The following is a 14,412-nucleotide window of genomic DNA, read 5'->3' on the forward strand; positions in this document are numbered from 1 at the left end:
AATGGGAATTACACCCCAAGGTTCTACTCCCCTTCTTCCAAAAATGGGGACAACCAGACATAGACCTGTTCGCCACTCCCGAAAACACAAAATGCCCAACCTTCGCCGCCAGGTTTCCACACCCACAGTCGAAGGGCAATGCCCTATGGATGAACTGGTCAGGCAGATTTGCGTACGCTTTTCCGCCTCTCCCACTAGTTCCATTTGTGGTACGCAAACTGAAACAACAGTCGCTAACACTAATACTAGTAGCTCCCACTTGGGCACGTCAACCGTGGTTCACCACACTTCTGGAACTATCTTTAGTTCCACATCAAAGGCTACGCCTCTCCCCGGATCTATTAACCCAGAACCATGGAGAAATCAGACACCCAGATCCTCAAACACTGAACCTAGCGATCTGGCTCCTGAGGTCTTAGAGTTCGGATACCTCAATCTTCCTCCAGACTGTATGAATGTCATAAAGGAAGCCAGACGACCTACTTCTAGAGCGTGTTATGCCGCGAAATGGAAACGATTTGCCATCTATTGCGCTAATAATGACATACACCCATTAGATGCTTCCATCCAAAACATCATTTGCTATCTACTACACTTCCAAAGATGCAATCTAGCGTATTCCTCAATACGTTTACACCTAGCAGCCTTAGCAGCCTACTTGCAAAATAAGCAACACCTGTCCCTTTTTAGGGTACCAGCCATCAAAGCGTTTATGGAAGGTCTCAAAAGAATTCTTCCCCCAAGATTACCACCTTCCCCAGTGTGGAATCTCAATGTGGTTCTAACAAGACTTATGGGTCCCCCATTTGAACCGATGCACAAATGTGAATTACAATTCCTAACATGGATGGTAGCTTTCCTTGTCGCAATCACTTCCCTACGAAGAGTAAGTGAAATACAAGCCCTTACACTAGAGGAACCTTTCTTACAACTACACCGTAACAAAGTGGTTCTTAGGACAAACCCTAAATTTCTCCCAAAAGTGATTTCCCCTTTCCACCTTAACCAATCAGTAGAGCTACCAGTCTTCTTCCCAAACCCAGACTCCGTAGCTGAAAGGGCCCTACACACCTTAGATGTCAAAAGAGCCTTGCTTTATTACATCGACAGGACGAAACCTTTTCGAAAGACAAAACAACTCTTTGTTGCTTTCGCACCACCACATAAAGGCAATCCCATCTCCAAATCTGGTATAGCCCGGTGGATAGTTAAATGCATCCAAATATGCTACCAAAAGGCTAAACGTACACTTCCAGTTCCCCCTAGGGCGCACTCCACGTGTCAAATAGGGGCTTCTATGGCCTTCTTAGGTAACATTCCCCTAGAAGACATTTGCAAGGCAGCCACGTGGTCTACCACGCATACCTTCACTAAACACTACTGTGTTGATGTGCAAGCCAAACAACAGGCCTCTGTGGGCCAGGCTGTCCTAAAAACTTTATTTCAAACTGCTGCAACGGATACAGGCGACCACCGCTAAGGGGAAGCACTGCTATACAATCTATCCTCAGTGTGTGATCTGCAGCTCATATGCCTCGAACGGAATATGCTACTTACCAGTATGCATCTGTTCTTGGCATGTAGAGCTGCAGAGTCACACACGCCCGCCCGCCTCCCCGGGACCTGTATCTGTTCCAGCATCCGTCTTACTTAGACATTACACATGGACATCCTTCTTTCATTCCTATACACTCCATCTTTTCCCTTCATGGCGAAAAAACAATCTGACGATGGAGTGGATGCCCATGCGCACTGTTGTCCAGGGGAGGAGTCACCAACCTCGTGACCAAAGGCTTCTTCCGAAGACGACAACAACCTGCAATCATCCGAGCCCAACACCAGATGGCGATCTTATCCTCAGTGTGTGACTCTGCAGCTCTACATACCAAGAACAGATGCATACTGGTAAGTAGCATATTCCTATCCTTCATTGTCACAAGGCAAGATCCCCGAATGTCTAAAAGCAGCTCAGGTATCACCCGTTCTTAAAAAACCTAATGCAGACAGAACTGATCTCAACAACTTTCGTCCCATCTCCAACATCCCCACTCTGGCTCAGCTCCTAGAAAAGTGCGTCCAATTGCAAATTTGCACTCACATTGAGAATTTCTAACTCTTGGATCAACATCAATCTGGTTTTCGGAGTGGCCACAGCAGTGAATCGGCGCTCACTCACATTATTGATGACATTTTAAAAATGCTAGACCAAAACGAATCCTGCCTCCTAATCCTCCTTGACCTTTCCTCTGCATTCAACATGGTTAATCACGACAACCTCTTAGCCATTCTGGAACACAGGATGGGCCTTTTCTGGTCTGATTTTGCAATGGTTTTCGTCCATCCTTCACAATAGATCCCAAAGAGTCGAGCTGAATCAATTCCTGTCCCAGCCCTCTACGGTCTCCATGGTGGTCCCACAAGGGTCTGCCCTTTCTCCCATACTCTTGTAATATTTACTTGGAACCGTTGGTGAATGCACTAAACTCTATGAACATTCTTTTTCATATATATGCGGATGACACACAACTTTACCTGAAAATCACCTCCTCTGAAGACTTCACCTCACTTAACTCTACCCTGACGAAAACCCAAAACTGGCTAACTGAGTACCACCTCCTGCTCAACACTGCTAAAACATAATTCCTTCTCATATCTCCTCCTAATCACACCCCTAAGATTTACCTCTGGTTGAAACACCTCACTGCCTTTAATTGCTCTCCTCACATCATTTACTCAGCTAAATCTCTCGGAATCACCCTGGACACGCACTTGAACATGAAGAATCTTATTAGTAAGATGTACAAGGGTGCTAACCACCAGATGAGGATTCTTAGAAATCTGAAACTATTCCTTCCACAAGATAACTTCAAGCAGGTGGTTCAAGCGCTTGTCCTACAGAGGCTAGATTATGGCAGTGCTACGGTCTTTGGCCTCCTCAAATATACCTTGGCCCCACATAGGGCTTCCTTGAATGCCGCTGCCAGATTGATTACTAAGATCTCTAAACTGGTTACCCTATGAAGCAAGAATACAGCTAAAGATTGCCTGCTGACTCACAAGGCCCTCCATTTTAAGACCCCATGTTATCTGGCTCAAAAGCTAGAGCTATCTGCAGGGGGTAGAATTCTCTCCCACCGGAAGTCCGCAGAATCCCCTACACAGCTGCCTTTAAACATGCAGTAAAAATAATCCTAAGTAACAAGTTCTTGCCTTAAATGGCCATGACTCATCTGTTTTCTCAATGCCCCTCTGACTACGCTCTTTTTGGTCTAACAACTGTAAAGCTCAGGGTTGTCTGATATACTCAATTATGTAATGCTTGTTCTCCTCCTAGTACATTATTATATATATATTGGTGGCCCCTTGCACAGGGGGAAAGAGGTCCCACTAGGTCTATACCGACTCTCTTGAAGGGGACGTCAGTTATGGGGAGAGGAAGTAAAGGGGCTCTCTTCACATTGGCAGAATTCTTATATTGGCACCTTACACATGAAACACAATGTCTGGTGACATCCCTATAAACCCCTGGCCAGTAAAAAATTTCTGTTAGGAATTTAAGGGTGTTGTCCTGTCCATAATGACCCCCTCCCATTTGGTTGTGAGCGAGGTGTAACACCTGTTCTCTAAAAGAAGTGGGAACCAATGACTGAATACTTTGACGTGTTTCCTCTATCACAGCTCTGAACAGTAATCCCTTTTTAACAAATAAATAGGGTCCTACCCGCTCTGGCTCTTGTTTTTGTGCTCTTTCCAAGGCATGTCTTAGGGTGCCATCATCACTTTGGGCAGCCCGAAAACGCGTCTGGGTGGTCCTGCTTCTTCCTGAGGTTGAGAGGACAAAAGCAGGCTGTGACATCCGTACATTAGTTTATGGTCTTTTTGCTTTTCTTTTCTATTGTTTTGATTTCCGTCTCCTTTCGCCTTTTTCTGTTCTTTCTATCTCACTCCTGCTAAAGGGAGCTTCCTGTAACCATGATAAAGTGGAGCTTTTAGTGCTTTCTAAATAGTGTTCGAATTGAAGATAGTCCGTGCCTATTATTATCGACTCTGGCAAGGAAGGTACTACTCCGACCTTTCTTAGGTGAGGGTCGTTCTCTACATCAAGTAAGACTTTGCCTACTGGATAGGTCTTTGAGTCCCCATGTACACAGGTGACACGCACCTGTTCACCCTCCCGTATTTGGTGTTTTATTAATTTCCGGTTTACAACGGTAAAACGGCATCCCGTATCTAAGATGGCTTGTTGGGCTTTCCCATTCACCTACACTTTCTTCCGATATAGACCTAGGGGTTTTCCTGTAACATATACGTGTCCTCTAGTATACCCCACCTCCATAGGTTCAGCCGCGGGTGTTTTGTGTGGGCATTGTCTGGCAATATGTCCCCACTCCGCGCAGATATAACATTGTGAGCCCTGGCTACTAGGTATGGTCAAGGGATTAGGAGGGTTTGGGGATTTACCTGTGGTTTGTTGTCTGTATGAATCACTCCTCTAGTGAGGTCTTACAATGGCAGTATCTTGCACCTGTTGGTAATTGCTGATAAGTTCAGTTTAGCTTTTTAAGGCCTCTTGTAACACCTCTTGGTCTCTTTGGGCCATCTGAGCTCTAGCACTAACTGTAAATGTCTGTGGCCTTCCGCTAACTGGGATATTATTCCTTCGATAAGCACGGGTTGTGTTATGATTCAACACAAAAAGGGGGAAATCTGACTTCTGACACCTTTGTAGTAGTGTATAGAGATGTTCCACACACTGTTTGGTTGGCATGGTGAGTATAGTTTTATTGGGTACAGTAAAAAAAAAAAATAGATGGAAGTAAGTCCAGATTAGTCTCTAAGCCCATCCCCTGGGTCGTAGTGTTGGAAGCTGAGGCGTCCGTCTCACTCCCTGAGCCGCTGGGGCTGTAGCTGACACCTCACAGCAGCTCCTTTCCGGTGTCCTCTGCTCTGGTCTCCTCGGGGCACTCCAGCACTTCCCCAGCAGGATCCTCAGCACGGGGTTGGACTCCGGCAGGGAATTCCTCCGTTTCATTGCCTATAGAAGTTACGGTCACTTCCTCCGTCTTCCAAACGCTCGCGTCTCCTTTCTCTCTGGCATCCGACTCGAAGCTGTCCTTGTGCGCTTCCTCCTTCTCGCGCTCTCTCCTTCTCGCGCTCTCTTTGTCCTTGTAGGCCGTGTGGCCACTTATCCACCCTCTTTACAGGAAGTGCTTGTGCGTTTCCCACTTTCATAGCTCAGTCAGGGATATTGGCCATGTTGGAGTCCTGCTCTTCCTTACACCAGGAAGCCTATTTAAATTTTAAAGGTCGTGGATCAGGAGATTACCTTCAGACTAGTGTGTCTGGCAGAATGCAAAGCTCCACTAAATGGTGCCCGTCCCCTTCGTCTTCCCTGCAATGAACCCCAGCACCCGCCAGTCCATTTATACATAGTGAAGCCACACATGCCACAATCAGTGCACGCAGTGATTAATTGATGACTGTCTTCAATATATGCTGCAATAATGCTGTGAGCACACCTCCTCACCCACCAAGTGTTTGAGCTGGCTGTTGATTCTTCTACCTTTTAGCATCTGATGATCACGGTCTGAATGCTAGTGGATTTATAGTAGTGTGTGGAAATGTGCTTTCAATGAGCACATTGCCTATAGAAGTTACGGTCACTTCCTCCGTGGACACCATTCTCTGTCCACGAGTCCTTAGACCAACAAAATAGAGATTGGCACTGAAGCTGTAATTCAAAGAACAAGTTTATTAATCACTCATGACTGGGACTACATCCACACAGTACCATCAAGTGCTGCCTGAGGTAGTACACTGTAGTCACAGAACACAGCCCTTGTATACAACTTTTTCTGCACTGTAGGCATGTAGTTACAAATAGAAGGTACAAGCATACACAGGAATAACTACCGACAAACATGGGCAGATGGAGATCACTTAGCAAAGTGGGAGGGGGAAGAGAACTGCTTACAGTAGCAAAGAGTGATCGGCAGTTGCATCTTTAGCCAGGTGCATTCTAGCAGCTACAGGCCTTTTCTCATACATTGCTTTGGCTCAGTACAGAAGGAGTTAACTAAAGCTGATAACACAAGCAGAATAGGAAGACAAGCAACAGTGAAGGCGGAAGAATTATATAGCTGACAAAATGGATGCTACAAACAAGATGGCTTCAGCTCATGCTAACACAATTATTTTTGATTTCCACAAGTGGATTGCAATAGTGCATTCTTAAATTGATGTGTTGAAGAAGACACCCTAAAAGAGAGGTTGAAACGGTAATCAACAATCATAACATAATTGCCCTGTCATTTTCTGACATTGCTATTAATTTAACATGCAATGTTAATCACGTTAAAATATCGAATTTATATTTGTGAAAGGTGATGTTTTACCTCAAAATCATAGTTTTGCATTGGGTTGTTGCACATATACATTCTGTTGCTGTGTTTTTAAAAATTCAATCGGTATTCTATAAATCTTCTGTCATTCAAAGGTTCTTTACAAAATACCAATATAAATGAACTCACTGGAGCGTTGGAGTGAGTATGGTTGGTACGAGTCCTAAATAAGTTCTGTCCTTGTAGTTTGATCTATACGGGTAGTCACTTTCAAATCATTTTAAAATGATGTGAAATTACTTGCCATAGGCACCTTCCTGTGTAGATGATAAATTGACCCAGCCACCCTTAAATCACAGGGTTTTCTTATAAACCTAGATTTCCTGGGTCTCTGTAAACATCGCATTGCCCCTGGACTTCAGAATGTGCCTGCTAATTCTTGTGATTATTTCCTTGATCCTGACAGTGAGTTACGATTGTGTGCTACAATTCAGGAGGCAACTGCAATAAGTCTTCAAGGAAAACTACCTCAGATAGGCTGGCATTTCAACCCTTACACTAAGCGCTCCCTCCTCCTTCAGTTGACTCCTAGATGTGTGCTAGATATGATCATGTGCCGGGCCTCTGTGGTCACACCACTGCCCCTGTGGCAATGAAGTAGTGCCTACTATAGACATGCTTACTCTCCTGTGAACCTTTGGGTCTTTGACATTTCTGTGACTAAGCTGATAAATCTTCTTTCTTTCAGGTACATGTTTGAAGGTGGCACCAACTTTGGCTATTGGAGTGGTGAGTTTGAAGCCTGGATGTCCATATTGTTTCATCTAGATGCTATACACAGTCTGGTCATAGTATTTTCCATATTTCAGGGTTGCCTGTAAAATGTAGGTTTCTTTATCACTGCATTTTGTACAATAAAAGCACTCAAACATGTAATATAATATTATGTTTGAGGTATGTGTGCTGTAGATCCACATACTCCTGTCATCTAGTGTTGGGTCCGGATTTTTGCAAGTTGGATTTCTTCGAAGAAGAATTTCCTATTCACGAGGTAAGGTGACTCCTCCTTTCAGTGACAATGTGCATGGGCATTGACTCCATTGTTAGATAGATTTTTTCTGCCATTGGGTTCGGTCGTGTATCGCTGCACTCCGGTTCGAAACCGTTTTTTGGGTTCCCCTCGGTGCGCAGTGCTATCTATCCTCCACGGTATTGTTTCGGACGCGTTTTTCACCTCTCCGCATATTGTTTCGGTCAACAAATTCTACTTTTCGATCGGAAAGCTTTGTGGACGGCCATCGAACTTAACCGTGTCGGTCCATCTCTCCGTCGATGGAACGGACACGGTTCAAATTCTGCCCTCATTGTCACGCAAAGTATCCGCGCACTGATTCACACCAGGTGTGTAACTTGTGCTAGTCTCTGGAGCACAAAGAAGAAGACTGCAATGCTTGCAGATCATTTCGGTCGAAGAAAACCCTTTGCAATTGTCGGACTCGACGTCGAGAGATGCAGCTGCAAAGCATTGAAGACACGCTGGATATCTTCGGTAAAGAGGCTGGTCAAGAAGATATTGGTGTTATCAGCGCTGGAGGAGGATTAGGCCATCTCTGTGTTGGAGTCGGATTCGGAGCTCCAGATAGACCTCGACACCGAAGAACTTCCGCATGGACAAGGTGACATGAGTACAGAAGACCCCTTGCCATCAACTCACTCACAAAAAAACTAAGGCTGCTGCACCACCTCTGCCATCTTGCCAAGGTCGGCACTGAGATGATGTTTCCGACGCCCTGCCTTCCAGATCAGCTCCAAAACACCCAGTCAAGCCTTCCGGCTCGGGACCAATTCAACACAAACCCTCTTTGGAACCAAAGCCTTTCGGTTCCAAGTCAAAATCCGTCTCGGAACCGAAATCTTCCATGCTGAAAAATAAACCGCCTTCGGAGCCGAAATCTTCCGCACCCAAAGGCCAGGCCATATCGGCACCGAAAACACCAGCGCCGAAACTGAAAGATTTCCCTTTAAATCCAATTTTAGACTTTGTTCCACCCAAAATGGATCCCAAACAGAAGAGACTTTATATAAGCCCAGAAACAGGTCATATTCATACCGAGCTGCCTCGTGAACACAAGCTTCCTGAGGAAGGCTGTCATTACAAGATCCCTTTAAAAAAGAAGACTGTTGGTACCAGCCCTCTTCATCCACCACCAGGATCCCCTCCACCACCCTCTTCCCCGACTTTACATCCTTTGCACATCACACCTCAGGATTCTCCACAATCTCAGCATGACAGGGATGATGAAGATGATGAAAGGATTACACAAATGACACTCCATTAGACAACTATCCAGACCTTTACCCTGCCAAGCCATCTCCACCTGATGACAATGTATCTTATCAGGAACTCATTAACAGGGCTGCAGAATACCATGGGAGGGTACTGCACAAAGAATCCTTAGAAGAGGATTTTTGGTTTGAGACATTGAGATCCATACACAGATCTACTCAAACACTTCCTATGCTTAAAGGTATGATGAGACACTCTGACGACATTTTTAAAGATCCTGTGCATGCACGCATATTGACTCCTAGAGTCAACAAAAAAATATAAAGCCTCCCCAACAGATCCAATATTTTTTTTTGCCACTAGACTCACTGGCAGTGTCCAATGCCCGCAAATGAGCTAATTCCCAAATCTCACGGGATGCTCCTCCCTCAGACAAAGAATCCAAGCTTAATAAATGCTTCTTGCAAACGCATAGCTGCTCAAGCTTCCAATCACTGGCGCATTGCAAACACGCAAAGCCTTTTGGCCAGATATGACAGGGTGCACTGGGATGAAATGGAGCAATTGCTCCAATATCTCCCAGATGGACATAAAGCAAAAGCGCAAGATTTAGTAAATTAAGGAAAAATAATTTCCAATTCATAAATAAGATGTGCTCTAAATGCTGCTGATACCGCAGCTAGAGAGGTCAACACTAGCATCTTACTCAGAAGAAGCTTGGTTAAGGATTTCCGGGTTTAAGCCCGACGTCCAACATTTTATTTTAAATGCACCCTTTGACAAAGAAAATCTCTTTGGTCCTGAGGTCGATCAGACGCTTGAGAAAATGGAAAAGGACACTGAAGTGGCTAAGTCCATGGGAGCGCTCCAGTCCCCTTCAAACAGAGGCTCCTTTCGTCGGTCCTTTAACTGAGCAGTGTCCAAACCCACACCCTCAGACCAGAACACCTCCACCTACAAAGGTAACTACCAGTCCTCTCCCTCAAGAGGCTTTTTTCGAGGTGGATATAGAGGAAACAACTCTAAAGACAGGGGAAGGGCACCATACCCCGTAACTCCCCTTCCTCTAATAAGCAGTGACTTCCCACGCTTCACTCCGACCATACCACTCCTGTCGGAGGAAGACTTCAACAATTTCTCCCCATTTGGCAATCTATAACAACCTCCAAACATTCCACTTCGCTCTCACAAATTGTCTCCAGACCATTTGCAGTGCTCGAACAGGATGTGCCATCACTCTTATTAAAAGGAGCCATAGAACCAGTTCCAGTACAGTAACATGACTCAGGGGCTTACTCCCTCTATTTTCTGATTCCCAAAAAGGGCGGCTCCTTAAGACCTATTCTAGATCTAATTAAACCAATATATACTGTGAGAGCACTTTCACATGGTAACCCTTCAACGGGTACTTTCACTTTTACAGAAGGGAGATTTTATGTCTACTCTAGACTTAAAAGACACATATTTTCTTATTCCAATACATCCAGCTCATTGCAAAAATCTCCGATTTGTGAGAGCAGGCAAGCATTATCAGTTCAATGTACTCCAGTTTGGAGTGACTTCTGCTCCCAGAGTGTTTACCAAATGTTTACCAAATGCCTGGCAGTAGTCGCAGCTCATCTCATCTCAGAAGACAACGTATTCACGTCTTCCCCCTACCTAGACGACCGGCTCTCAAAGCCAGCACTTACCAAAACTGTCTGCGTCACACTCCGATCACAATAGATCTACTTCATCAACTGGGCTTTACAGTCAATGCACAGAAATCTCACCTGCATCCTTCACAGATGCAATGTTACCTAGGGGCCACTCTAGACACTATCAAAACTCTAGCCTCTCCCAATGTAGCCAGAATTCAAAACATTCAGCCTATGAAACTACAGTTTCAATCCAACCAAACATTACCAGCCAGAGTGTTCATGCAACTGCCGGGAATGATGGCGTCTTGCATAGCAATTGTGCTCCACATGCGTCCTGTACAAGAGTGCTTAGCATGTCAGTGGAATCAGTCGCAGGGTCGATTAACAGATCTAGTGTTGGTAGACGGCTGCACCCATCACTCTCTGCAGTGTTGGAACCCACAAAATGTATCAAAAGGACGGCCTTTCATAGACCCTATTCCACAGATCGTGCTCACAGCAGACGCTTCTCTAACAGGTTGGGGTGCTCATCTCCAAGATTATACAATACAAGGCCTGTGGAGCAACAAACACAAAAGCCTCCACATCAACTATCTAGAGCTTCTAGCAGTGTTTCTAGCGATCAAAGCTTTTCAAATTCACCTGAGAGGCGAAGCTGTCCTAGTCCGGACGGACAACATGACAGCAATGTATTATGTGCAAAAGCAAGGGGGACACACTCTCTCCAACTGTCACGCCTCTCTCAAGCCATATGGATTTGGGCAATCCATCACAGGATTTATCTTCTGGCAGAGCACCTCCCAGGAGTAAACAATCAGATTGCCAACCTTCTCAGCAGTAAGAGGCAGCTAATTTTTGAGTGGGAACTTCATCCCCAAGTTCTCCTTCCATACTTCCAACAATGGGGATTCCCACAAATAGAAGTTTGCCACAGTCGACAATGCAAAATGCCCAAACTTCAGCTCCAGGTTCCCACACATGCCCTATAGATGAACTGGTCAGAGATATTTGCCTATGCTTTTCTGCCTCTCCCACTCATTCCATGTCTGGTTCTGTCAAGAATTCCTGTCATACGAGGGGAGGAAAACGGTAACCAGCGAAAACGGACTACATCTCCCAGGATGCTTAGCGGTTGAGAGGTTATGTAAACAGGAGAGCTGTTACATAACTCAAGGGAAACACGCCCTTATGTAAACAGGAGAGCTGTTACATAACTCAAGGGAAACACGCCCTAATGTAAACAGGAGAGCTGTTACATAACTCAAGGGAAACACGCCCTTATGTAAACAGGAGAGCTGTTACATAACTCAAGGGAAACACGCCCTTATGTAAACAGGAGAGCTGTTATATAACTCAAGGAAAACACGCCCTATAAAGGGAGGAACCGGGAGGTACAAGGCTGTCGGATATTGTGTTTACACCGACGTACCTGCTTCGTGAAGAGCAGTGTTCCGGAGTGGTGCTCCAGTAAGGCAAGAACGGAGGTAGGTCGAGTCGTTACTCCCTGGGCCGTGTCTTGCCCCATCGTCACCTGTGAAGGACCCGGAAGCTCTACCGGTCAACCATTGAGCTTCGCTTTTTGACTCGGCTGAGTCCAAGCGCAGTGGCGCTTTTGCTGGTTGGAGTCGTAACTTCCAGTCCGACCAGAGACACAGGGACTGCCAGCTGTAACGCACACCAGGAGGTGTTTGCCGCGTTACAGACTCGGAAGTCCACAGGATCGATCGAGCGGCTGCTCTCGGTTCAGTCTTCTTGCTTGTGATTGGGGTATCGGTGACGCATCACCAGGAGGTGACTCCGCGTCCCGGTGCAGTCTGAGGAAGAGGTTGAGCGGCTGCTCCCTTCAGGTAGAGACCCCGGCTGGGTGTTTCCCTGACTCCTCGATTCTCCCCAACACTCTTCGTGCCCCTCACAGCCTACCGATTGGCATTGTCGGCCATTTCATTTCTGCCCTCTGTTGGCATACGCCGGGATCGGCGTATATGCAGAGGACGGTTAGGACCATCCGTGCTGTGGGCTGGTAACGTACTTAGCCTGGAGGATTCCAGTGACTATAACTTTTGTTTGTTCTTTGTATTTTATTTGCCTTCATTAAAAGAACTAACCCTTCAAAAGTGGTTGCGTCCTCATTGTCGTGTCTGTTAAACGATCCTGAGACGTTCAGGGCGTTACAGGTTCAGAAGCTCAGGCAAACATCCCTCTCACTAATTCTAGTATCTCCCACATGGGCCCGTCAACCATGGTACACCAACCACCCTGTTAGAGCTGTCAGTAGTTCCATATCAAAAGCTGCATCTCACCTCCAGGCTCCTCATGCAGAACCATGGAGAAATCAGACATCCAAATCCCAAAGAACTGAACTTCGCGATCTGGCTCCTGAAGTCATAGAGTTTGGCTATTTAAATCTACCACCAGACTGACTATTCTAAAAGAAGCAAGAAAGCCTACTACCAGAGCGTGTTATGCAGCAAAGTGTAAAAGATTTGTTGTCTACTGTAATAACAACAAAATCAATCCTCTAGATGCTTCTATACAAAATATTATCTTTTACCTGTTACACTTACAGTAAACGGGACTGGCTTATACATCTATTTGTTTCCACCTTGCAGTGGTAGCTGCGTATTTGAAGAACAGACAGCATTTATCACTATTTAAAATTTCAGTGATCAAAGCCTTCATGGAAGGCTTGAAAAGGGTAATACCACCAAGAATTCCCCCTGCTCCAGAATGGAATCATAACACTGTCCTTACAAGGCTTATGGTGCACAGACTGAATATTGAGTTTCAAATATCCATATACAAAAATATCAAGTTTGAAATATCGTCCTACAGGAATATCGAGAGCAAGAATATTGTGGTCCAGAATATCAACATTAATGTAAGAAATATCATTTTTCAAAATATCGAAGTTAGTAATATTGTTTGTTAAAATATTGTTGTTTAAAATATCGATTTTTATATTAGTGTTATGTATTTTAGTATGTATTCTTAAAGTATGTGATGTCATTTTTTTGTATAAGTATTGATTTTGTTTTTTAATATGTGTTAAATTTTTTGTAGTGATTAATTTTATGTTAATTACATTTTGTGTTTTATAGTTCTGTAGCTGGTTGTTGGTTTATAGGGGAATAGGGTGAGAAGTAATTTTATCATAATAAAGTAATATTTTTTATTAATTAGTATTTATTTTATTTAGATTTTATAGTGTTGTTGGAATTAATTTTTGATTAATTATTTACTTAATTTAAAATAATGAATTGATAATTATGTTAATTGTGTTATGTTTTTTAGGAGCGGGTTGTGGGTTTATAGGGGAATAGGGTGGAAAAGTAATTTAATTATAATTTAATATTTTTTATTAGTATTTATATAATTCAGGTTTTACAGTGTTAATTGTGGAAATTAATTTATTAATTGTTAATTATTAATTAATTGGTAATTCTGTTAATTGTGTTATTTATGTAGGAGCGGGTTGTGGGTTTATAGGGGAATAGAGTGGGAAGTAATTTAATTTTAATGCATTTAATAATAGTTTTTATATATTCATATTTATTCATTTTTAATTTAGTGTTAATTGTGGGAATTAATTTATCAATAATTATTTATCAATTGTTTGTTAATTAATATTGATTAATTAAATATTTTGTAATTATGTTAAGTGTGTCATTTTTTAGGAATGGGTGGTGGGGTTTATAAACCTAACAGAACACCTCTATTTGTAAAGCATACTTATCACCCATGGGTCTCAAGGCGCTGAATAAGATGTTTTTTGTTACCCAACTGAATGGTACTCATTTTATCAACCTCAGATAGATGAAAGGCTGGGTGGACCAGCCTGGATTTGAACCTGTGACCATGAGGTCGAATACAGGCCCCTGCAGTGGATGCATTAGTCCACTAAGCTACTAGACAGGGTGTGAAGTAATTTATTTAAAATTAATTGATAATTAATGGTAATTAATTTATTGAAAAATAATTATGGCAATTGTGTAATTAATTTGAGATGTGAGTTGTGGGGTTTATAGTGGTAAAGGGTGTGAAGTAAATTATTTTCAAATAATTAATAAGCTCAAAATTAGTTATGGAAATTGTGTAAAGACTTTTATGTGTGTGTTGTGGTGTTTATTGGGGTACAGGGTGGAAA

General features: G+C 43.7%; 1 protein-coding gene across 6 annotated transcripts in view; it reads left to right on the forward strand.

Annotated features, from left to right (window-relative positions):
• LOC146859432 (beta-galactosidase-like) overlaps positions 1-14,412 on the forward strand; it is a 356,754-nt gene that overhangs the window by 244,939 nt on the left and 97,403 nt on the right. For all 6 annotated transcript variants that reach the window (XM_085650133.1, XM_085650132.1, XM_085650130.1 and 3 more), the window contains one exon: positions 7,090-7,130. In XM_085650133.1, coding sequence (XP_085506259.1) covers positions 7,090-7,130 — 41 coding nt within the window. The remainder of the gene's footprint in view (positions 1-7,089; positions 7,131-14,412) is intronic.

Source organism: Triturus cristatus, chromosome 3_2 (genome assembly GCF_964204655.1).
Source record: "Triturus cristatus chromosome 3_2, aTriCri1.1, whole genome shotgun sequence".
NCBI classification, from domain to species: Eukaryota; Metazoa; Chordata; class Amphibia; order Caudata; family Salamandridae; genus Triturus; species Triturus cristatus.